Below are 26,294 nucleotides of genomic sequence, written 5' to 3'. Positions count from 1 at the left end.
TTTTTACAAGTCTTTCCTTTTTATTTTTTGAATTTTTTGTGGGTTTTTATGTGTATTTTTAACCACAAAATAATAAACAAATAGATAATATGCAAAGTGCATATGAAAATAAAAATCTAAATTTTTATTTATTTCCTTTGCTTTTTAGAATTCCATTCAAATCAGTGATCCGGATTTGGGATTTTTAAATCAATAATCTAGATCTTAGATCGATGATCTGGATCATAGACGATCTGAAATTAGAGATAATCCTGAACTTGCAATGATCCAAAAAACCAATGATTCGAAAACTGGGATGATTCAAATCTTGAACGATCTAAAAGTTGGATCAATGATCTTGAATGGATGATGTGTAAATTAGATCAACGATCTAGATTAACGATACGAATTTGTGAGCTAGGATCAACAATAGGGATCAACATTCTAGATATGGGATCGATGATCCAAAAGTGCATTTAAGACAGTAGTTGCCACTATTTAAGACAGTAGTTGCCACTACTCTCTCCTAGGTACAACAGGGATCCTTGCACCACTTTATACCCTCTTACAGGAGAACGACTATTAACCACATATTTTCCTTTGATACCAACTTTCAACTTTGGTCATGATTTGAACTTTACTTTGGATTGACGATCTAGATGCTCAATGATTTGAAATCTGGTGGTGATCCAAAAATTCCAAGGAGAAAAAATGCACTATTTTTTGAGGATTTTGGTTGTTTTAGGGATTTTTCGAGATCTTTTTTAAAGTTTTCTAACATAGTGGTGATGTATAGCAACACCTCAATGCCATGATTTTACACTCAATCCTTTTGAAAACAACCAATACAAAGATTAATTGCTTGATTAAGCTAAGTATGGTCAAAATTTAAAAAATACTAATGTCCACTAATTACCTAATTAATCTAAGGTGAATTCTCATGGTAAGGATGAAAGGCTAATACTCATAGTAATGATGAAAGTATTAATGTGCACTAATTACTAATTAATCAAAGGTTAATGCTCATGGTAATGATGAAAGTAACCAAATAGAGATACCTTAATCATACTTGGGAGAACTTGTTTTTGGTTCCATCACTCTCTTGAGAAAAAAATACTAATGTACACTAATTACCTAATTAATCTAAGGTTAATGCGATAATGATGAAAGTAACCAAATAGAGATACCTTAATCATACTTGGGAGAACTTGTTTTTGGTTTCATCACCCTCTTGAGAAAAAATACTAATGTAAACTAATTAATCCAAGGTTAATGCTCATGGTAATGATGAAAGCAATCAAATAGAGATACCTCATTCATACTTGTTTTTGGTTCCATCACTCTCTTGAGCACCAAATTAACACAAAAAACACAAAAAAGGTTATAGTTAGAAGGAAAACCTACTCTAATCAAACAAATCCCCCACATACGCATAAATCTTACATATTAACACTCTAATCCACTCAATACCCTACTCTAGAACACATATTTCTAACATTAAACCAAGGATTTTCATCCACTCAATACCCTACTCTAAAACACATTTCCTTACATTAAACCAAGTATTTGCATCTAAGGGCATGATTAAGCGAGAAACATAGAAGTTTTTTTTAAAGAAGAAGATGATTCTATTCCTTCTCTCATTCAATATTAGTTCTTTCTCGACAAAGCAACACCATTTGTTGATATCAAAAAACCTTTACTCTCATGCAAGGAATTATAGGATAGTGGAAAACCACTTGTCTTGGATCGTGGAAAACCACTTGTCTTGGATCGTGGAATTCCTAAGAGAAGAGGCAACAGAGGCCAAGGGGTCTGTCAATCCCTCTTGTTTGAACCCTTACTCTACTCTCAATCCTCTATGGTAACCCTTCCAATGGAAATGGTTAAGCTAGAAAGCTCGAACCACTCTCCACTCTCCACTCTAGCTTAATCACTCTCTCACTCAAGCTATCAAGCATACACACCACAACAGAGCTCAAGATAAGAAGAAATCTTTCTACAAGAGAAATGATTGTTCCCCCCATTCACTTTATCAAAATTTGTATATATACAAGGGGATTTTCACGGCCCGGCACCCATAGCCTATCTCTACTCATATTTACAAGCCTTATGGCTGAGCATTTGTTACATTAATTAGGCCCATGGCCGTACATAATGTGAAATGCTAGTAGGCTAGAGGCAAGGATTTCCAATGTACAAAAAGCGTTAATAGATATCCATGGTTGACTTGGAGTAGGCTAAGTAATCACAATTTGGACCTTGGTACCCTTTCCTTGAAACTAAAGATAATCAACCTTGTCAATAAAGAAAATACATTTACTCTTTCTTAGAGTGTCCAAAATCTTCCTCACATGCACATCTTCATCCTTAGAATACACCAAGGTATCATCAAAGAATACGAGCACAAAATTATCTAACTACTCTCAAAAGATATCAAACATCAATCTATCAAAAAAGTACGTGGAGAATTTATTAATCCAAAGGGCATCATCTTAAAATCATAGTGACTATATAAACAGGAATTGAAAGTAGTTTTTGGAATGTCACGCTCTCATATCCTAGTTTGATGGTATCCTAATTTCAAATCTAAGGCTTGGTAAAAGTACGTGGAGAATTTGTTAATCCAAAGGGCATCATCTTAAAATCATAGTGACTATATAAACAGGAATTGAAAGTAGTTTTTGGAATGTCACGCTTTCATATCCTAGTTTGATGGTATCCTAATTTCAAATCTAAGGCTTGGTAAAATACTTAGCACTATGTAACCTATCAAAAAGCTCATCAATGTAGGGAACATGATATTTGTTCTTGATGGTACATTGGTTAAGGCCTTTGTAATCCACACAGTCTTAAGGTGCCATCTCTTTTCTTTTGGAAGAGAATGGGTGCTCCCCCAAGTCGACACAGTACGTTGAATAAACCCCTAAGAGAGCTGCTACTCCTTTAGCTTGATTACCATTGGGACTGATGTCTCATAAGCTCTCTTGGCCACTGGCTAAGAGCTCTCTTGGGCATGGGCACTGGCTAAGAGCTCTCTTGGGCATGGGCTGTAGCTCTATCTCATGATCAAATTTCCTACTAGAGGCACATCAATTTGGTAAGATCCTCTTAGAATAGGTTCACATACTCGTCCGCTGAGCCATTGAGGTTCCCATTTTGGAGACTTTTCATCAGCTTTATTCAATTTCTCGACATACAAACTTTTAATCATTTTCAAAGACTTTTGACTAGATGGGATGCTTTACCCATGTGCAACACGACCTTACCATGAATTCCAATTCCTTGCATCCTATTGAATGATGCATCCAAAAACGACACATAACCTAACTTGCATTGAATGTGAGCATCATTACCAAACCAATCCATACCTAAGGTGCCATGAAGTATTCCCAAACGAATAATCTTGAAATCTTGAGAGGTGGAGTGGTCATGACTCATCAAGAAGAAACAAAATTTCATTCATCTTTGACTTGGATAACTCCAGATGTCCACGGGAAATTTCTACCTTTTGTGACTTCTTAGATTCTTTAGCCTTAATACCAACCATTTTGAGACATTTAGGGGAGAGAAATGAATGCGAGTTGCCTAAATCAAAAAAAGTGGTCAGAATCTCGATGATGGAATATTGTTTATTCGATGCTTGAGATTCCAATAGTTGGTGCCTCTTTTTCTTCTTGATCTTCCAAGGTGACTAAGCTACACTCTCAATAGCTAGTCAAGCCCTAGATTCGCTTCTTTCCATGTGACGAGTGTGAACTTCTACGCTCATCAATCTCATCGGTGGGTCAACTCTAGTTCCATTCCTTATTATTACATTTCAGTTTCTTCAAGGTAACAATTATGCGAAGATATTATTGCAATATTATATGAAACGAGAATAACATTTACAGTATTATTCCAATCATTCAAAAAGAGATTCTCATCACATTTTATTTTTCTTCTTTAACTCACCCGCACAAGTTATTCCTCTTCAAAAGAGAAGCCTCTATGTTCAAAATGAACTTTCTCAACATCATAACTTTATCTCTAGTAAGTAACAAGTCCTAGTTTTAAGAGAAGATCAATCATTTTCACTCACACACAACCCCCCTTATTCTAGATAAAGAATAAAAAGCTCTCTTTCAACCCTCTTCACCCTCACAAATCCCTAGCTTCTCTCATAATACAATCATAACTTTCTCGACATCATAACGTATAAGTTTATCTCTAATAAGAAATAGCAAGTCCTAATTTTAAGAGAAGATAAATCCTTTTCACTCACGCATACCAACCCTTATTATGGATAAAGAATAAAAAGCTCTCTTTTAACCTCTTTACCCTCACAGATCCCCAGCTTCTCTCATAATACAATCATAGGGAAGCCATAGCTTCTGTTATGTCCTATACAAGCATAAATTGGCCTCATTCAATCCCAATTCATTTACAAATAAAAAAAAGAACCTAAAAATTAACCCTACTTGATGATAGTATTCCATAATTACATCAATATAAAGTATTAAATGCCCTATTCTTTCAAAAAACGAAAAAACTAGATGAATCTCTAATCTTTAGATGATATAAACTATAAAAGACATAGTTAAAGAGATACTTACGATACTTATAATTAGAAAATCATAAGAAAATGTAAAAATCTCAACAAGAATAATTCCCACAAGTAGCCAAGCACAATCAAGAGATTGATTTGGGCATAGATTTTTCACATGAACCCATTCCTCATAATACCTTAATCATTATGAATAATTTTAATGAAATTAATTAACTTTCCTTACTTCCTTTTATGAAAGAGAAGCTCTCCACCCAATTCAAAATTGAGAGCAAGATAAAGAGAAGAATGAGAAAAACTCCAATAACTAGCTTCTTTGGGCACTCTACAATACTCCATAGCTCATTAGTGACACAATTAAACCTTTAAAAAAGTATGATTAATAAATAATAGCTTTGAAAAACTAAAAATCACGGTTTTTTACTTCCAGCACACAAAGCTTCACTTTAGGAGAGAAGGAAGTGATACTCTTGCTCCAATAATGGCTCCAAAAGCACCATTAAAGTAGAGATCGCACTAGGAGGCAATAGACACTAAGAGAGATGCTTGGCAATGATCAAAAGCTCACACCACGAGAGAGGAAAGTAGGCACATTTTTCAGCAAAGAGAGAGAACGTAAGCATCCAAGCAAGCCTAATCAGACAAGGGAGGGATGTGGTGGCTTCCCATAGAATGAAGAGGACCAGACGTGACGGGAGGAGCATCCCTCCCACACTAGAATGAGGTATGGGAGACACACAGATGAGAATGGTTAAGCATGCCCCTTAAGCTAGCTGCTTATTAACAAGGTCTAAATAGCTACTAAGGTTACAATCCGTGCACACCTAGGTGCCCAAATGGCCACCTAGCCAAAAAATCACTCTTCGACCAAAATTCCTAAGAGTAATTTTCCCTATTTTTAAAGAGAATTTATTTTTCTTTGATAAATTTATAGTGCACCTTACCCAACTCAAAACCAAGATTCATCACCACTGACCCCTATAATGCTCTGCTTAAGCATTTTTGTAGCTCATTATCCAGTAAAATTCTTCCTGTCCAATAATTACATATCATTGCCCTGTAAAATTTACATAGAAAATTGCTATTATTGTTTAATTCTAAGTCTCATAATCAAGGATTATTATTATGTCCCCTTATAATGCTCAGCTTGAATTTTTCTAGCTTTAAAATTTGTGTGTCAGATTTTCACAAAACGTGTCCTGCAAAAATTAGAAAGTACCTGATATTATCTATTTCTCTGAGGGACGGACCTTACAAAAGGGGAGCCTGGTGGAGTGGAGTGGAGGTCGTGAAGTCCTTCGCGCGCCACACAAGATGCTGCGGTGGCATCTTTTCTGTCCAGTGATAACCTTCTGTGGTGGGAAAGCCTAAAGGAAGGTAGTGTGGTAGATGGCCTTGTGTACGTCCTTACATGACATTGCACATGTTTTGATGTCAAAGCGGTCTGAGTTCCCTTTAAATTTAAAATTTATGACCAGTTTAGTTGCTTTCATCACTCCTTTTGGTGTCCATGCAATAATCAAGTCAACAAAAGTCCAGAAAATGATGCTGCACTCACACAGATTCGTCAATTTTTGACAGTTACAATTAAGCAAACAGCATACAGTGTTTATAAAAGGTATACAGGTACCTCTATCACTACCAAGTACCCTGTGCAAAGCATAAGTTGCAAAGTTCTATAATCGTGTTTCGTGGTGACCCTACCACAAGTATCAACAAGTATTAAAATCTGAGGACAGAAGCTTTGCAAATGGCATTGGGTTCATGGTATCTAAAAGACTAGCCAACTGTTTGGTACCAGTGAGACTCGGGCACAGCCCCTTATTCTTAAACATTCTAAGCCAAATATTCTGCAAGACAGATAGAAAGAGCCATGAGATGGTGGTGGCCTCTCGTGAGTCGTATACCTGGTAGTACTTGAGCACACTAGCTAAAAGCTTTTATGAGAGAACAAAAAATCAGATGCTATGTGACGTTACCATTTAAAAAAGAATGGTAAATCCGCTTTTCTTCCAATCCAATGTCGGATAGCATTAAACAGCCCTACAGAAAAAGGAAGTATTAGATACAATATGACGTAGCCAATACAGTCCCCCCTCCATGGAAAGGAAAAGTACCCTTTAAACCTTACCTCTGATGCCATCAACTTCCGAACGTTGCTGGCATATAGCTTTGGATCAGATTTCTCCTTCTCGCACGGAACATATACAGGAAGCCAGATAGCTTCCAAGTGATTTATGAATTGGCATAGCAGCAGAACAACGTGCCTAACCTGCAAAAACAAGCTTCCAGTGTCTCTGAGCCAGTAGATAGAATCCCAGCATTCAGGCCTCTAGCATCACCAATTCTAGCTTCTGGCCCAGAGACTGACACATGGTAGAGCTTTATGCCTGCAGGTTGTCTGCTGTTACACAAGTTCATAAGTAGGAAGCCAGGCAGCTTCCAAGTGATTTATGAATTGGCATAACAGCAGAACAACATGCCAAACCTGCGGCCATCTCTGGGCCAGAAGCTAAAATCTGTGCATTTGGATCTCTAGCATATAGCTTCAAAATGCCCTGCAATAACAATGTACACAGTTCACTCCACCATAATAGTAAACAAGTTGGAAGTACTGTGCCCCAGAAATGGTGTCCCAGGCAGGACTAAAACGTCTGTATGGATACTTCAAAATGACTGGCTGAACAGGAGTGCCTGCAATAAATGCTCCCGTCTTGAAGGGAAGTAGATAATATCCATTTGTGGTCGTTCCTTCTGCTTGTGCAAACTTAAAATGAGTCAACATTCAAATGTTAAAATCAAAAGAAAAACAAGAGCGTGTATATTCTAGAACAAGGGAACTAAAAGAGATAGTATACATTACCAGGAAAAAGCATCATCAATGGTGCATTTTTGTCAGTAGCTGCTGCTCGCAGCCTTTTACTAATTATCCCTGGAGAGAATGGAAAATTTCTTAAATTGGTTAAAAAGCAATAAATACAAAAGCATGAAACAAGAGATCCTATATGTAGCATACACGGTTCAAAGCTGCACACACACTAGGGCTATGGTTTGCCAGATGCTATACGGTTTGAAGAAGCAACTTAGGCTAAGGCTATATAATCTGATTAGCATTGGTTCGAGCCCCAGGTCAGCCTACTAGATAAGCCAGCTCTTTAATGTTAAAGAGGGTGATCATGAACACAGTAGTTGATTGGGAGGTGAGTTCAGTGCCTTCAGTGTTCACTGTAGCCAAAGCCTAGAACCTCCTAAGTTCAAGGCTGTAGACAAATGGCAGTATGCAAGTGAGAACCAAAGCTTGAGAATTGATGAGACTGATTGTTACATCCTTGAAGGCCTACTAGGGTTCGGGCTAGGGACATCGACTAATTCCGGTTAGGTGTTAGGGCTTAGCTGGGGTGTGGGGAGTTGGAACTAAGGGAGCTAGCAGGATGATGTCTAGATTGGCTCTCTTATAATTAATAACCTAAGGCTAATAATGGCTAAAAAGCTTATAAATAAAGAAGGAAATCTTATAAATAAAGGAAGGGCCAATAATAGCCAAGTTATTGCTATATAAGTGACCTTTGGGGCACTTATGGGTTATTGCAGTGTCCACGAGGTAGACAAGAGGGCTACCAGGGGCGTGCAAGACTTCATGGCCATGGAGCTGCAAGGTGGGTGGCTCAGCCTAGTGGTATGGGATGCTAGGTTGGAGCCATCGGCACCAAGTAGGCTCGCAGCAAGCAAACCTCAAGCTCGGGGGTGGTTCGAGGTATTGAACCTACGGTTGGGTGGTGAGTTGCTAGCAACAATCTATCGCAGTCTCGCGATGTGTACGGTGTCGGGTTTATGAAACCTTGTTAGGGTTTCGGTTCTAGGTCACATAATCCTTGGGTGTAAAGGAGACCTTACATTGGTATCAAAGAGTGGATGTGACAAGATAGGACCCTAGGGATGGAGGATGCACGCGACAATATCCTCATGTGGGCTAGTTTTCCCGCATCGATGTGTGGGAGAGACAAGGAAAAGCAAGAGCCATGAGCATGGATGTGCATAGGGTAGGAAAGAAGAAAGCACTGTCACGATTGTGACTAACTCTCCTAATCTCTCCTTAATTACTCCTTAATCCCTTATTAACTGAAAGGACACCTGTGAAGGGTCACACCCTTACACATGGGTCACTATCAAAGGACATGTCTATTCATTAAAAGACACACCCCTAAGTCCAAAGGACATAACCGTTGACTCAAGAGCCACACCCCTTCCCAGGGATGTGTCTCTTCACTTGTACCCTTTTGGCCTCTATTTAAGGAAGGCCCCTGTCTCAATGCAAACAACTCAATCTTTCTTACAGCATTTGTCTTATGTTTGTTAATTAAGTCTTAATCATGTTAATAAAGCTATAAAAGCTTTACAGTGGTATCAGAGTAAACTTTTTTCCGCCCTGTGTTATGCCCAAACCCTAACCCTAACCCTAAAATCAGTCCTAACCCTAACCCTAAAATCAGCATGCCCAAACCCTAAAATTGGGTGTAGCAAGTGTTGTATGGAAGAACAGGAGAGAATGCCCCATTCAATTTTGATCCGTTTGCCCAATTTTACTTGATTAGTCATTTTTTCCCAAAATTTGTCTTTTTTTAAAAAAAAACGATGGGAAGCAGAGACTCACACTAGGGTTGCATCCATGTGCTGGCATGCTGCCCCGTATTCCTCTAGAGGTCTTGAGCGCACCCTTTCGGGCTGAATCGCTATCCAAGCCAAGGGGCACCACCTTTCTTGTTCACAAGACAACTGTTCACGTTTTTTTTTTAAACGTGCCGTTTCACACAAAAAAAGGCGAAAAAAAAACAACTAAGTTTTTAGCCTTATAATTTAAGGCTTATACTTAAGCCTTCCACACACACGGCCTCAACCAGCCACGTGAGCAGCCAACGGCCAGCACCCAGCACTCCTGAACCCAACTGGCAGTAGCCCGACCAGCGCGCACAAAAAAAAAAAACAAATGGCAGCCAACCAGCGCATAAAAAAAAAGAAAACGAGCACTTAAAAAAAAAAAAAGGAAACCCAGCGGCCAACCCGACCAGCGCATTTTAAAAAAAAAACCTTCAACTTACCTTACGGGCTCCCACGAATCGGCGCCACCCTTGCGGCCGTTTTCAACCAAGCGCTCGCCGTCGCCTCTTGTCGTGGTCTCCTGTGCGCCGGCTTGCTGCCGCCTCCCTTCCTCGAAAGCAGCCTTCTTCATTGCTAGGCTCCAGCGGTCTATGTTGGTGTTTGGACCAGCCACGTGTAGTTGGTATTCTCCGTGGCTTGACGGCTACTACCTTGGTGCTTCTTCTCCAGCAATACTATTTATTATGGCAACCTCCTTCAGGTGTGATTTTTCCATTTTCTTGGGTATACACATTTCACATAATGTGGAGTATTAACATATCAGCAATCAACATCTCCTCTCATGGCAGAACCTGTTGACATACCAGCCCCTCCGGAATGGCAGTCAACTTTGCAGCAACTTCAACAGCAGTTCCAACAGCAACTCCAGGAGTCTATGGCATCCTTGGCCTCTCAGATCCAGCAGCTCCACACGGATCGCCACTCCTACACAAGTTCCGTACCAGCAGCAACGTTTCAGCAATGGTACCAACAGACGAAGACGTCATTCCTTCCGAGGTAGAAGGCGACGACCTTAAAACTCTTTATCGTCTTTTACAAGCCAGTAAAACAAAGAAATTGGAAATTAAACCCCCTGACTCTTATGGTGGTCAACACAATAAGCGCATCTTAGACCAATGGCTCTACAAACTGCAGTTATACTTTGAAACCATGACCCTTTCTGACTCCAAAAAGGTGATTTTTGTTGGAAATAAGTGCACACTAGGTGTTCTCTTTTCCTAGTCTAGTATAAACTTTTGTCTTGAGTCTTGTGTGTCTGCCATGTGGCATCTTATTTGTCCCACATATTAGCGTGGCTACTATCTCTTGTACTACACACCTATATATTGTGGGTGTCACATCATAAGAAGTATCTAGCTTGTGTCTTGTCTACACTCATCTCAAGGTAACTCTTTGTCCTTCAATCTTGTTCTTATTTCACTTCTAGTCTTCTAGTTTCTAGCTCTTGTTGCCATATTTTTACATGGTATCAGAGCGAGGTTCCTCCTAGCCTCTTCAGCCCATTGCCTTCATCTCAGCCATCGGGCTGTCCTTATTCAAAGTTTTCGTGGAGCTGCTACTGTTATCTCTCTTGGAGCTGCTGCTGCCCGTCTATTGGAACTGCTACAGCCCGCTGTATTGTTGCTGCTCTCCTTTGGCTGCCTTCTTCATCGACTCAAGGGACTGTCTCTGCCTTTTATTATTTGCGCATCATCTAGAGGCAGCTGCAGATCGACTTTCCTCCTGTTAACGAGCTATTTGCTGCATTCAGTTCTGCCATCGCTTCCTCTTGAAGAGTCTACAAGGTACTGTGCATTGTCTCCTTCGGTTTGCTGGTCAGTCCTTTTATTATCCTCATATCTGCAAACTGCTGGTTCCTCATGCTTCGATGGGCTGTCACATGCTATGGCCTTGACAAGTGGTGAGAGAGCCGGCTCCTAAAAACAATTTGATCTCTTCTTTCATTCATTTCTGCAATCTTGTAAGGGAATAGACACTGCCCTTGCATTTTAGCAAGAGGTAAGACCTTCCCACATGGCCTCTTCTACTCATTCTCTCATGTCTATCGACAAATTCAATGGGTCCAACTTTCATACTTGGCAAATCAAAATCAAGTGCCATCTTATGAAAGAAAGTCTTTGGAACGTTGTTCACCATGCTGCTCCCGAAGATTCCGACATTGAGCAAGTTGTCACTTATGTTCCCACTGCCAAGAATGACAAAGCCTATGCTATCATCTTGCTCGGTCTTGGAGATGATTACATTCATCACATCTCTGACATACAGTCCGCTTCTCGAGCATGGATCACTTTGGATACCCTTTTTGGACCCCGCTCTAAAAACTCTAAGATTGCACTTATGATCTCATTCTTTGATCTATATATGCAGGAGGGAGCTACTATAGCCTCTCATGTCAATTATCTTCGCAGTCTTATGGTTCAGCTTGCATCAGTGAAGTCCCCCATCTCCGAAGATATTGCTATTGCTGTGCTTCTCAAAAGCTTACCTGACACCTATGCTACTCTTGTCACTACCTTCAAGTATCACAATAATCCTACTCTTGAAGGTATCATCAATGCTCTCCAAGAAGAGGAAAGAACTCAACAACAAAAGGTAACTGACACTGCATTTTTAGCAAAGAAAGGAAGTTCTAAGGTAAGAAAGCCTTGCACCCATTGTGGCAAAACTAATCATATGGAGAAGGACTGCTTCAAGGCTCATCCATGCACCATTTGTGGCCGTGATAATCACCGGGAGAAGGACTGCTACTCTAAACCCTCTACATCAGCCCCTACATCTACCTCAGCCCATGTTGCTGCAGCATCTCCATTAGCAGATCTTGCTGTTCATTCCTCATATGATGAAACATGGGCTTTCTGATTACTTCATCTTTCTTGTCTACCACTCTGACCACCGATGATGTAGGTCAAGGGGTTCTAGTGTCTTACTCATTCTGCTTTTGGACCTCTCTCTTGTCCCTACCCAAGAGGCAGAGATTGCCCTTGAGGAGGGGATGTCTTCAAGGTCCATCTATTTGTCTACAGTCAGTCTTCTGTCTATCTAGTCTTGTCTGTCTGTCTATTTGTCTATCAATCTGACTATGTCTTGTTTTAGATCCATCTTGTCCCTACCCTTGTGGACCCATATGAGGATATCACTTGAGGAGGGGTGTCTTAGGCTCTTTTCTATCTTGTCTTCTGTCTGTCTTTCAGTCTTGTCTTTTGTCTTTCTCCTAGTGCCCACTTAAGGAGGGTGTTGGAAATAAGTGCACACTAGGTGTACTCTTTTCCAAATCTAGTATAAACTTTTGTCTTGAGTCTTGTGTGTCTGCCATGTCGCATCTTATTTGTCCCACATATTAGCGTGGCTACTATCTCTTGTACTACACCTATATACTGTGGATGTCTTCAAGGTCCATCTATTTGTCTACAGTCAGTCTTCTGTCTATCTAGTCTTGTCTGTCTGTCTATTTGTCTATCAATTTGACTATGTCTTGTTTTAGATCCATCTTGTCCCTACCCTTGTGGACCCATATGAGGATATCACTTGAGGAGGGGTGTCTCAGGATCTTTTCTATCTTGTCTTCTGTCTGTCTTTTGTCTTCCTCCTAGTGTCCACTTAAGGAGGGTGTTGGAAATAAGTGCACACTAGGTGTACTCTTTTCCTGGTCTAGTATAAACTTTTGTCTTGAGTCTTGTGTGTCTGCCATGTGGCATCTTATTTGTCCCACATATTAGCGTGGCTACTATCTCTTGTACTACACACCTATATATTGTGGGTGTCACATCATAAGAAGTATCTAGCTTGTGTCTTGTCTACACTCATCTCAAGGTAACTCTTTGTCCTTCAATCTTGTTCTTATTTCACTTCTAGTCTTCTAGTTTCTAGCTCTTGTTTCCATATTTTTACAGTTTTTGCGGTATCCCTCCTCAAAGACACTGCTTTATTATGGTGGCAACGACAACAGCACACTGGAAAAACGGTTACAACGTGGAAAAAATTCGAGCGGGTCCTCCGTAAGCAGTTCATACCTGCCAATGCGGATTTCCAAGCCCGTACTCGCTTACGCCATTTGGACCAAACTCGTTCCTTGGCCTCTTATATCTCCTAGTTCACCAACTTGATACTCGAGATTGATTCTTTGTCCCCAGCGGACGAACTTCATGCCTTCGTTGAAGGGCTTAAACCCACACTGCGTGCCGATGTTCAGAAATATAACCCTGTCAATCTTGCTGATGCCATACGATATGCCGAGCGCGTTGCAGACATTAATTCTCGAAATCCGGCCTCTTCCGGTCGAGCTAATGACTTTCAGAAAGCCAATGGATCTCGTATGAGCCGAGATAGTCGCAGAGAGTCATCTGGCTCTTCTACCTCCCGGCCTAATCTCCAATGGAATAATTCTAAACACCCTCGCCGATCAGAAGGATCGTCCTCTTTTCGGTTCCAACGTTCTCACTCCTTCCAACCACGCAGTTCGGATCGTGGACGGGACCAAAGACGTGACCAATCCTGCAATCCTCGTCCTTCTACTGTTCCTTCTGGACGGGATCAACAAAAGACGGGATTGTGCACAATTTGTAATGGACCTCATCGTTGGTTTGAGTGCCCCAAAAGACCAACCCATCGACAGAATTCTAATGCTGAACCCCCCACTTCTGAGGAGAAACCCCTAGTTGCTAACAAAGGAAAGCGTGCAGTTAATCACCATGCTATTGCACATGCTTCAATAATTACCGCTACTGCTACAGCACAAACTGCCTCTTCACCGTTACCTCAGCGGTCTACTCAGGTTTTGGTTCTTCAAGGTTCTATTTCCAGTCACCCTATTCAGGTACCTGCTCATTGACAGTGGGTGTTCTCATAATTTTGTGGGAACCACCTTGACTCAGAGATTGAAGATTCGGACTTCTCCAAGTACTGTTGTTTATGAAGTAGAGCTTGCCGATGGTTCCACACCCTCGTGTAACACCATTGCCAAACCCCTCTCCTTTCGAATTCAGCACTATCGTGACAAATTGGATTTCCAAGTCATGAATTTGGCACATTATGATATGATCCTTGGTCAAGAATGGTTGTATCAATATGATCCCCTGATCAGTTTCCGGAACCATTCTATACAATTTTCTCAAAATGGTATGCTTGTGGCTCTCGAAGGAATCAGAGACCAACCTTCTACACCAATCCTTTCAGCTCTTCAAGTGAAACAGTGGGTCCCCAAGAGTGGTTGTTCCTCAGCACTTTTAATAGTCTATTCAGCCAACGATCCTCCCGAGGACATAGATACAAAGGTGATGTATCTCAGGCAACCTTTCTTTGCTCCATACTTGGATCTTTTTCCTCGGGAGCTTCCTGTGGTTCTCAAGTGAGTTTTAAACCGCTTTTCTCAAGTGCTTTTGGACAAGACCTACAAATTCAACTAATCTCTTATTGTTGAGACATGTAAAAAAAAAGAGAGCTCTCTAGCTCTAAGAACTGGTACTCAAGACTCCTCCAAGGAGTTTTATCGATAGGAATAGGAAACAATCGTTTCCTAGCTCGGAAACCTGAAAATACCGTTTCCCGAGAGTCGCTGTTTCCGTTTCCATTTCTCCAATAAAAGAGATCACCCAATGCTCCACCTTCTCGTGGAAGGAACAGGAGCCATTCCAAATCAGCCCACTCTCATCGTGGAAAAAGTCAACATGGTCGGAAAAGGTCCAAGAGCCCATCTTCTTTATCAAGCCTTTCATCTTCCTCCTCATCATCATCATCTTCTTCTTCTTCTTCTTCTTCTTTCCGCTTCTAGGTCACCCTCTCCACGGTATGGAAAGAAAGGTAAGCGCAAAGCTAAGGAGTTCAAAGGAGGAGGAAGGACGGTGCGGTTTACACCATATGATGGAGCTTATGGTTACACAGACAAAGCCCTCACTTTTATCCCTCAATTTGATATTGCTTTTGGTTCCGAAAACTATTCGGAGTTATCCAAGATTCGCATGGCTAGTTTACATCTTACGGAGACAACCAATGCATGGTGGGGAGCACTCATGGTTGAGGGAACATCTCCCAAGAAACAGAAAGACTTCAAGAAGCAATTTTATGATCAATTTTTACCTAAGAAGTCTGAAGCTGATGTGCACCTTGCATGGGAAAGATTGCAGATGGAAACAGGTGAGACAACTGATCATTACAACAAGAAATTTTGGGATGCATATCTCAAGATTACTCCTTTTAAAGAGATTTCTGAGAAGTCTAAGTTAAGAAAGTATCGGGTTGGTTTAAATGACAACATTCGAGATTTTGTGAATGTATGCCCGAATGATACCATCCAAGATTTGATGCATTCAACTTCAGTTGTACCAAGGTCTACATGGTAGAAGAACCAAAGAAAAACACAAGTATTGGAGATCAAGTCTTCGCTACCTGAGAAGCGTGAGAACTCCAAGGATCGGTTTCAACCTATGAAGCCAACGGGTATTCCAAACTTGTACAAAGGAAAGCAGAGATCTACCGCAAGGAAGGGAAATGCTTTAGAGGTGGCAAAGAGGGGCACATGTCGGCCCAATGTCCGGATTGTAATAAGGGACCTCAAGAGAAAGTAAAGTCCAAGAAAAAGTCTAAGCCAGTGGTGGTTGGTGGGATTCCCGATGTATTGGGAAACACTTTAGAACCCGAGGCGAGAGAGTTGTGCCTCTCTTGGGACAGAGTGCAGTATAAGAAGGAGCCACAGATAATTTCATTTCCATAGAGCTTGCGGAACAATTAGGTATCAAACCCAAGGAGATGGGACCAGCCTTGCATGCGGAACAAGTGTTTCATGGTGACGCAGTGGCAGTAACGCCTACCATTGGTACGTTGAGGATTCATGTCCAGGGTTATGTGGACTATGAGGATTTCTATATTTCATCTTTGAAGCACTCGGATGTCATCTTGGGGATGCCATGGTTCCATAGGAAGAGTGCTATTATCTAGATTCCCATGAGGACTATTTCTTTTAAGCATAAGAATAAGGATATCACTACTGTAGCAAAGAAGAAGGGAGATTCCATCCCTATTGTATCCCATGTATCTATTTCCAAAGCAATAAAATCTTCCATCTTCCCGTGTATGATCTTCGTAAAGGATACAAGTGAAGACTCAATGAAAGATTTGAACTATCTTGAGAGGGAGAGACTACAGTTTCTAGAGGGATACAAGGATTGCTTCACGGATGTTATTCCAGGAGAGTTGCCTCCTGAGCCACCAGAGGATCATGTGATTCCAGGTAGTTCACCCTCAAATCAACCTCCTTACCGTGTGAGCGCAGTACAACAAGAAGAGATTATGACACAAGTATAGAACTTGCTATCAAAGGGGTTAATATGGCCTAGTTCTTCACCCTTTTGTTCTCCAGTGCTTCTATTGTAGAAGAAGGATGGCTCTTTCCGCATGTGCGTGGATTACAGAGCCTTGAATAAGAGTACAATCAAGAATCGGCTTCCTATACTCAGCCTTGATGATATATTGGATCGGTTGGAAGGTGGGCATTCTTTAGTCGGATTGACTTGAAGAGTGGCTATCATCAGATTCGGATCTAGCCACAAGATATTCACAAGATTGCCTTCCGTACCACTTTTGGATTGTATGAGTATTTGGTGATGCCTTTTGGACTCACAAATGCTCCCGCTACCTTCAACTGCATGATGGATCGGATCTTTAGACCACATCGGACGTATGCAAACACTTTCTTTGATGACACTAAGGTATTTCAGGAGTTATAGGAGCACAACTTGTTTATCAATGGAAAGAAGAGTGAGTTTTTCTTAGAAGAAATACATTACCTTGGACATATAGTGTCTAAGGAAGAAGTGCAGATGGATCCAACAAAGGTTGAGGCCATCAAGAATTGGCTAGAAATGAAATCCGTACATGAGGCGCGCAGTTTCTTGGGGTTATGCTCCTATTACACGAGGTTCATTAGAAACTTTGCCACCATTGCCGCTCCATTGCATGATCTAACCAAGAAGAAAGTAGTATTCAGATGGGGTAAGCGTCAAAGACATGCCTTCAACTTATTGAACCAGAAGCTTACTACTGGACCGGTATTGGTCATTCTGGACCTAGTGAAATCTTTTGTGGTGGAGTGTGATGTAAGTGGGGATTGTATAGGGGCAGTTTTGCAACAAGAAGGGCATGTGGTTGCTTTTGAGAGCCGAAGGTTGCAACATGCTAAGAAAAACTTGCAGGTTTATGAGAAAGAACTTCTAGCCGTGATTCATGCTCTTACTTCATGGAAGCATTATTTGCTTGGGGCTGATTTCATGGTGAAGCTAGATCATCAAAGTTTGAGATATTTTCTAACCCAAACTAAGCTTTCCAAGAACCATATGAGGTGGGTAAACTTTTTTTCCATGTTTCATTTCGAGATTATCCATACACCTGGAAAGAAGAATGTGGTTGTAGATACTCTATCTAGGAGACCACAAGTGCATTCAGTGACTATTGCCTATCATAGGGAGTTGGATTCCATGAGAGATCACTATGTGCATGATGCGAAAGGTAAAGGATGGTCACACACTTAATCACTATTCCTTGAAAGAGGGATATTTGATGATGGATACACGGTTATTCGTAATCAAGGATTTGAGGAAAAAAGTGATTAAAGAGTAGGACATGAGGTATTTCTTCTACTACACAGGCATTGGAATGATACTTCTATTGGCCTAGCATGAGAAAGTATATTGACAAGTATGTATCCGAATGTTTTGACTTGTCAAAAGGATAAGTATAATCGTCAAAAGACTCCAGGACTGCTTGTCTCTACCCGTGCCCGAGAGGCCACGGGAAAGTATAGCGATGGACTTCATTTTTGACTTGTCAAAGTCAAAGTTTGGGAATGATAGTATTTGGACCACTGTGGACAAGTTCAATAAGCAAGTTCATTTCATTCCAATAAGGAAGACCATCAAGGCAGACCACATAACAAGAATTTTCTGGCACAGGTGTTCAAACATCATAGAACGCCCTAGTCTATCATTGGTGATCGAGATCCCAGGACCACTGGTTTGTTTTGAAGGGCATTGTTTGATAATATGGGGACGAAATTGGATTTCTCTTCCTCGTATCATCCACACATGGATGGCCAAAGTGAGATAGTAAATTCAGCCATATTGGATTTGTGCTATGTGGCAGAGCAAAAAACAGAGTGAGAGAAGTATCTTCCACTAGTAGAGTTTGCCTACAACAATACAGTGCATAGTTCCACAAGAAAGGCACTGTTTGAGATTGTTTATGACAAAGTTGTACTACCACCAATTCTAAGGACTAAGGATGAGATCTTTGCAACAGATGAGTATGTAAGAGATTTGGATATGGCTTTTACACAGGTGCAGACAACCATAGAGAGGTTAAGGGCTAAACAAAAAAAGGTTGTGGCGGAAGGACAATGGAATACAAGAAGGTGATTGGGTATTGTTGAAGTTTGAGAAAGCAAGGCTTCGCAAGAAGAAGGGCAAAGATAAGGTTTATCCTAAGTTGTCCAACAAGTACTATGGTTCTTTCCAAATATTGGAAAAGATCAACGATGTGGCTTTCTAAGAGCTTATAAGGGCCCCGAACCTTTGGAACCAGTGAACGACGATCCACCAGAAGTTGAAGAAGAGCTAGATGAAGTTCTTCAACCAGAGAAGATTATCTTTCATAAGGAATGAAGGGAATCACATGGCAAGGTTACTAGAAAGTACCTTGTCAAGTTCAAGAATTACTCCGCTATGGATGCCAAGTGGGTGAATGAGAACTTCTTTGCGGTGTATCCACAGGTTTTACAAGCATACGAGGAAGCGTATCAGTTGATGACAATTGATTAGAAGCCGAGGGGATGTCACTAGCCTTTGTATTTTGATATCCAAGGAACCAAGAACAAAGAAGAATGCTCAAGATTTATATTCCATAGCAGGGAATTAAGTATTCTAGAACTGGAGGGTTGTTGTCCAAGTTGTATCCAAAAGGAGAAACTTTGAGATTGAACAACACTAAATCTTTTGTACAAGAGTCATGGGAATAGCCATCTCATGGAGGCACTGTTTATCAACGAAGGAAATGAGAACAGAGTACATGGATATGAATACTCTTAGTCTCCAATAGTCAAACACTGACATGGGTAATGGATGTATTTGGTGCCAGTCTGTAGAGTGTTTACTCTCTAGCATCCTTTCTCTTGTGCTGGAACACTCTGTTGGTGATAAATATACCTCGCTGGGCGCGGGGGGGCGGGCAACTTCAGCCCCTAGTGTTGTGTCTTGTGCAGGTTTCTCATATTGTTGTTTCAATGGTTACAAAGCATGATTATGTATTGTTAGATGCTTATGTATTATGCCATGCTGATATGTATGGGATGAGATTTTCTATGTACACTTACACGCTTCCGTATTTGTGACATGGGGTGCCACTTGTTATGACGGCTGGACGGCTAGCATTTGTCAACTATGACGGCTGGACAAGTGCCGTCAGTTGGACAGTCGACACTTGTCAACTAGCACTTGTTTGTTGGACGGCTGTCAACACTTGTCAACTGAACAGTTGGATTTGTCAGCTAGACACTGGTCGGCTCAACGCCAAGCAATCTGAGAGGCTACAAGTCACCCACCACTAATTGATTCACCGTTGCGGTGAATGCAACCGAGAACGTGTTGTTGAGGAGAGGAGAGGCCATCACGGTCCACAGGCCAAGCCTTAGAAGAGGTTGGAAGAGGCCACCGTAGGCCAAGCCTTGGAAGAGGTTGGAATAGATCACCGTAGGCCGAGCATGGAGGTATCGTGTTGTTACAGAAAACAAAAATTGAACATGAAATGAGAAAAAGAAATCTGCATATAATTATGGTATTTACGAGAATGATGAAGATTGTCCCAAAAAACAAAACTAATAATCGCAAAAATGAGATGCAAGTGACTGCACTAGTGCCCTGTAGAAGTATGGGGCGTGCCAAAATCGGAATCTTAGCAGGGGAGAATCCTTGGCAGGTGGTGCTGCCACTCAAAGTGGCAGCCTGGCGAGGAAGATGGAAGGGTGAAGAGGCTGCCACCAAGAGCAGACTGAAGAGTGTCAGTGTGGTGACCTGTTGTTGTTGTGGGCAACTCTCGAAAGATCTCGCATGGGTGATTTCCGTTTGGAGGGCAGTGAGGGAGGTGGTGTGATGCTGCTAGTGGATGCCGCCTGATCATGAGCTCGCTGCAACTGTTGCCATCCCTGGGAGAGGAGCAACAAGTAGTTCATGAGGTGCTCTGAGTGCGTCCTGATATCCAGAGATACCTCATTCAAGGCTTGAACCAAGAGTCTAGCACGAGATAGCCAAGGAAGATGCAGAGTATCAGGAAGTCGAGTGAAGGGAAGAATGTCCCATAGTGGTTCAGTAGCCACCAAGGGTGTCCACGCTGTATTGGGCCGGATCTCTGGGCACCACACTACCACACCATAACACCGCCACAGTGGATCAACCCTAGAGGAACCATCCCGGAGCATTCGGTGGACCATCCAGAAGCGGAGGCGCACCACCAATGGGTAGAGGTGCACTCACTGGCATTGAAGGCACTGCACTGACACTCCAAAGGGCATCTACAAGAGATAGGAGATGCATCCGACTCCTCCTCTACCACGTTTTGCAGGAATGCTTATATGGTCCCTCAACTCATCCTGAAGGACATCCTTCATGCTTTGTCCTTCATACTACATCCTAGCCTTATCCTTGGATGTTGTAGTCACTTTTCAACAATTTGAGCCTGTGTGTGTCCTCACTGTGAGTTTGTGACCACTATTGGGTGCGCACGGTACAGTGAAGGGCATGTAACAATGTCTTGGAGTAGTACAAGTGTTGTCCCAGTATCCTTGTCACTCTTGCAATCTTGTCACTTGCATTGTGTTCCACCCCATTCTATCTATCCATACATGCTGCATTGTGAGCATTGAGGACTCCGGACATGGTGTCTAGAGAAGAGCCACCACTTAGTGTGCCGTGCAACCAACCTTGCTACAGGGTCTGGACTAGCATTGGTGAATAGAGACGCACTCCGACGACGACCACAAGATGGGGATCCTAGTGAGGAAGGAGGGTAGGCGGGCTGATTGGAGAGAGTGGAAGAGAGGGGATGAACAAAATGAGGACTCGCATGAGAGGCCATGCGTGGACTGGATGTGGTAAACAATGCATTGGTGGAGGGCGGAGACGACGGAGGCTCAAAGGTGGGGGTAGCTGGTGTGGTGGTGGGGTTGAGGGGGAGGGGTGTTAGAAAATAAACTTGGCATGTGAACTAAGGTGTAGGTAGAGTGTGTGTGTGTGTGTGTGTGTGTGAAGTCACCCTAGGGATGCAAACCCTAACCCTAGGTGACCATGCCTACATAAAGGCATATCATGCTTCATTTTGAGCAAGAGATGAGCATAGTTGTATTCTTGAGCAACTAACAAACAAGATATCCTTTCTTGTTTATGTGAGCTTGTCTCCTAGTGCTTGTGTGGTTGTGAGCCTCCATCTCTCTATCTTCTTATCCACCACTTGACCTTGAGAATATCCTCATTTCAGTGAGTTTACTAACATGGTATCACTGCCGGGTGAGAGTCTCTAGGTCGCTGCCTTTTTTGCTTGCTTGCTCAATGATAAGTGTAGCTGCTGTGCCGCTGTCACCTCAGCTGAGAGGTCCGTAAATCAACAGATCTGAACTGAGCGTGGGCGGAGTCGCAACCCCAGCAATAACCACATTAGCCACTGAGTTTATTTCTTCGTAATGGAAGCCTCCAAAACAGTCCCCAATAGCCGGTATACTTCATGGGCAGCCTTCAAGAGAGAGAGAGAGAGCAGCGTGTAATGGTTACCGCTAGAGGCTAGTGTGCAGCAAGAGAGCCTCCTCCAAATGAAGAGAGAGGACTCCAATTTATAGATTTGGGCCTTCCATGAGCTAAAATGGCAAGAGAAGGCTATAATGACAGGTGGAGAGCCACACAATAGCTGAAGTGACAAGTGTGAGGAAGTGTGAGGCCACTTGTCTCACTTTGATCCACTTTCTTGCCACATGTCCCAATCTAAGAGATGGGTTCTCCCATAATCTTTACCTCTTAAAGTTATCCCAACTAGTAGCCCATTTGTCATAGGTACTTTGGCAACTCTTGGTATTTGCTCAATTCTAGATGTAATGATGTGAACAGAATTTCCATCGAAGTCGGACCAAAAATAGCAACTCTCCTAAATTTTAGGAGTGTGATTCTTTGTATTCCAGGATAATCCCCCATTCCCAAAGCTTGTACTTTCCAAATATTTAGAAGTCCTAGAGTCTACTAGACCCCTTTCATACTGGGAAATGTCGTGGCTAGTGACATCCTTCCCAGCTTCTTAAAAGTTGTCCGCAACTTTAAGCTTGAAGCCATATATCCAAGATATAATCATGTCCCTTCCAGTGGGCGAGACGAGACAGTCTCAAAAATCCAATATAACTGAAGAATCCATGTCCCAAAGAAATGGGTGAGACTAAATTCCCAAAGAAATAGGTGAGACTAAATAAGTCTCCATAATTACCAATATCAAAATCATGACCCAAAATAAATAGGCGAGACAAAAATAGTCCCATAAGTCCAGATATCATAATCATGTCCCAAAATAAATGGGCAAGAATTCCGTGGAAGATATGCTAGACACAGGCACAAGAGCCAACTGTGTCTCAAACAAGTCAAATGAGTATATCCTAGACATGGCGTTAAGAGTCAACCATGTCTCCATATACAATATACTAGATACGAGCATAGAGCCAACCGTATCTCCAAACAATTTATGTCCAAACATGGGATATTAAATCCAAATCCATAATCCAATAACTCAAGACACACAAATAGGTGCCAGTCCAGAGCACAAACACACTCAAGGCACAGAAAGACGTGCCAATCCACATGATCCTTGGTGTAGACATAAGTTCCCTACCAACCAGGCATCATGTCCACTCTACCACTTGCACTCCGTGTTGGTTCTCCGACCACACACCTTGGATGAGAGGTGGGCTCAAGTAATAAGATAAAATAATCACTCGCAGGCATAGATAGCCTGGTGTTCCATAAGCATTTTTGCTACACAGTTTATAGGCATTTCGGCCACCAATAGTTTGTAGGCATTACCCTCTCAAGTGTCCATGTTCCCTTCCATCTAGATTCTGCTCTCTATTGTTCCACCCACACATGGTAGAAACAATCATCAAGAGAGCATGTCGGAAAAGAGAACACTACATAGGATATGTCTCATTCAATGCATTGGGAGGCAAGAATTAAGCATAGAACCTCTCCTTGAACTCTTCCCATGATCTAATAAGATTCGGTGGTGACAGCTTCTCCGTGAGTCACCAATGGGCAACAGTGCCTTTCATAAACATGCTTACATGCCGGATCATGGATTTCTAAGTGAAATCCTCATCACTGAAAGCAATATCAAACTCGGCAATAAAAGCAAGTGCCTTTGATGCATCATATTCCCTATGATATGCGTCAAACTTCACAGATTTGTCTCCGGCTTTGAAGTCACGAGACTTTGATGGATGTGGTTGCATCTCAACATGTTTTCCCCCATGGTTGTCCATTGGGACATCCCCTATGACTGGCATCATTTTAGGACCAAAAGGTGATGCATAAAGCATGAGGCATGGCTGGCCCCTCAACATGCATTGGTACATTTTCAGCCATAGCTTCTCCCTCACGAGCACACTCGAAGGCATGAGTGGCATGAGAGATATGCGGAATACCTGCACCAACAGAAAATTGCAGCCCATGTTACATGTGTTGTGCATGCACATTTTCATCCGGCAATGGCATTTGACATACATTTTGACCACTACCATAAACATTGTATCCTTCACGGGCTACATAAGGTATTCCTACATGGCGTGAAGTCACTGATTGTTCCTCTCCCATAGCATGGAGATTCATCCTCTTAGACATAAGTTCTTGTTCGGGCACCTGTGGGGATTCCAAGACATGTGGAATGGTTGAGCCTCCATACGAGTAAGTTCAGCCCTTAAGACTATGGACTCTTCTTCCTCCATCTTCTCTTTGCCACGGGACGGCTGTCCCACATATTCATGTTCCCTATTGTGCACCACATGAGTTTGCTCATCCTGTAAAGCATTGAAGGCATGCATTTCATTGTCCCTGCCTCTTGTGTTAACATCTCCAACATTCACTGTATGGTTGTCCATAATGTTCTAAGTGTAGAGATAGCTAGTGTTCACGGTGATCGTCTCTCACGATAGAAGTGAAATAGAACCGTATGCTCTGATACCAATGTAACTTGGTTGAACACAATGCTAATCAATACACTTAAATACATTAAGATTTGATGGACATATGCTCAATACAAGAAGTAATTTGTTGAATTGACAAGAGACACACAATGAGCCGGAACGGCCAGCCCCTCCCTCAACTAAAGTATATTGATCTTAGGAGAATCAAGTACATAGTGTCATGGGCATTTCTGACCAGATTTCCATACCAATGCATATGAATACAGTATTGCAAGCAAGTGGTTGTCGATGTAGACTTGCAACTCACACTATCCTCTCAAGTGTCCATGTTCCCTACCATCTGCTCTCTATTGTTCCATCAACCATAGTTGATGTGTACGTACTATACGTAATGTACGGTACGTATTTGTACGTTGTTTCGTACAGATAAATTTTTGTGTACGTAAAAATAGTACCATTGCAAAAAATATCAATCTATATGATACGAGAAATTGTGCTCGTGAGCTCGAAGTTACAATACTTGCACTGCCATCTACGCGTGCCAGAACCAGCTTGGGTAGGCGTATTAATAACATGGATGACATTGGTGTGCTCCTGCCAGTAGGGGTTGCATGGCTTCGGCATATTGGATCCTGGAAGCTGTGTGAAAAAAAAAAGGAGAGAGAGAGAGCTTAGAGCATACTCCAAAGGAAGAGAGAGAGAAAGAGAGAGAGGGAGAGCTTAGAGCATACTTCAAAGGAGGAAAGAGAGAGAGAGAGAGAGAGAGAGAGAGGGAGAGGGACTCGAGAGGAAGCGAGAGAGAGACTAGATTAATCATGTAGTACATTGGCCGCTCGCGGTTGAGAGAGAGAGAGAGAGAGAGAGAGAGAGGAGAGAGAGAGAGTACAGTACGAGACAGAGATACATCATGAGGGACCAAGGCCATGAGCGAGAGAGAGCGAGAGAATTACCTGGTTGCAATGTGCACAATGTGCAGAGACAGAGCAAAACAGAGCACTGTAGGCGAAATTCCGAAATAAGCCCAAATTCGTACGTTGAAGATCAAAAAGGGGTTTTTTAAAAAAATAAACGTACGGATTGATCCGTACAGTACGGCTCGTACGGTACGGATCGATCCGTACGTACGTACGGCTGCAACCTTGCCATCAACACATGGTAGCAACAATCTGCAAGAGAGCACATAGGACAAGAGAACACTACACAGGGTATGTGATCTTGTAATCCGGTTCCTCCCTCCTGCTACTTGCTTCCATATTTAAGCATAAAAGCTTACCAATTGCAAGTAGAGTCGATGACAACGGAAGTCTTCGCGATGGAAGTCCTTGGAGTGATGAGATCTTCAATTTGTCACATTTCTTCGCGAAACAAAAGTCTTCAAGAGGATAAAGGGAACCTTGGGAAAGCTTTCCCTATGGTTCAACTTGAGAAAGGAGAGCTGAAATTAGAGTTTTCAGCAAAAAGACCAAAAATTACAGCAATAAAGAGAGCTATTTTACTGAGTTTCAGTCATTGGGAGTGTGTAGGAGAGTGATTAGCACCCGGAAACACTCTTGGAAGCTTGGGAAACACCCTAGCAAGCTTGGATATGGAGTAGGGAAGGAGAAAGTGCAGAAAATACAGCCCAAATGCCCTCATGAAAGAGGTACCAATCTCTAGAGAGAGGAGGAGGAGTGAGGCGGTGAGTTGTCCAGTGTAGGTGGCAAGCAGGTGCTTTGTGGAGCAAGCTAGAGTGGACACATGGTTGGTTACTCCCTTTGTACAAAGGGGATAAGGTCTGGGCGGTGGACATTGGATTTTGTCCACCTCGGGACATCAGTGTGTGTGAACACCGGGCTGGTCATAATTTATAAGTGAGTTTTGGTCGCCCAAAACTTAATGAAGTGTGTACACACTCACTTATGAATTAGTGCT

At 42.0% G+C, this 26,294-nt stretch overlaps 2 protein-coding genes across 2 annotated transcripts in view; one reads left to right on the top strand and one right to left on the bottom strand.

Annotated features, from left to right (window-relative positions):
* Positions 1 to 6,088: 6,088 nt before the first annotated feature.
* LOC147628340 (lysophospholipid acyltransferase LPEAT1-like) overlaps positions 6,089 to 26,294 on the bottom strand; it is a 54,805-nt gene continuing 34,599 nt past the window's right edge. The window contains exons 5-9 of the mRNA XM_086813427.1: positions 7,389 to 7,457; positions 7,146 to 7,279; positions 6,657 to 6,797; positions 6,505 to 6,568; positions 6,089 to 6,375 (exon numbers count right to left, since the gene is read on the bottom strand). Of these exons, the coding sequence (XP_086669553.1) occupies positions 6,362 to 6,375; positions 6,505 to 6,568; positions 6,657 to 6,797; positions 7,146 to 7,279; positions 7,389 to 7,457 (422 nt within the window). The 3' untranslated portion in view covers positions 6,089 to 6,361. The remainder of the gene's footprint in view (positions 6,376 to 6,504; positions 6,569 to 6,656; positions 6,798 to 7,145; positions 7,280 to 7,388; positions 7,458 to 26,294) is intronic.
* Positions 9,998 to 12,323, top strand: LOC147628341 (uncharacterized). Its single transcript, XM_086814061.1, has 3 exons — positions 9,998 to 10,177; positions 10,616 to 10,965; positions 11,590 to 12,323. The coding sequence occupies exons 1-3, from the start codon at positions 9,998 to 10,000 to the stop codon at positions 12,038 to 12,040; spliced, it is 981 nt and encodes a 326-aa protein (XP_086670187.1). The 3' UTR covers positions 12,041 to 12,323.

The sequence above is a fragment of the Cibotium barometz genome, chromosome 19, assembly GCF_041138505.1.
Source record: "Cibotium barometz isolate CiBa-2024 chromosome 19, ASM4113850v1, whole genome shotgun sequence".
Lineage (NCBI taxonomy): Eukaryota > Viridiplantae > Streptophyta > Polypodiopsida > Cyatheales > Cibotiaceae > Cibotium > Cibotium barometz.
This window is presented reverse-complemented; position numbering and strand designations above follow the sequence as displayed.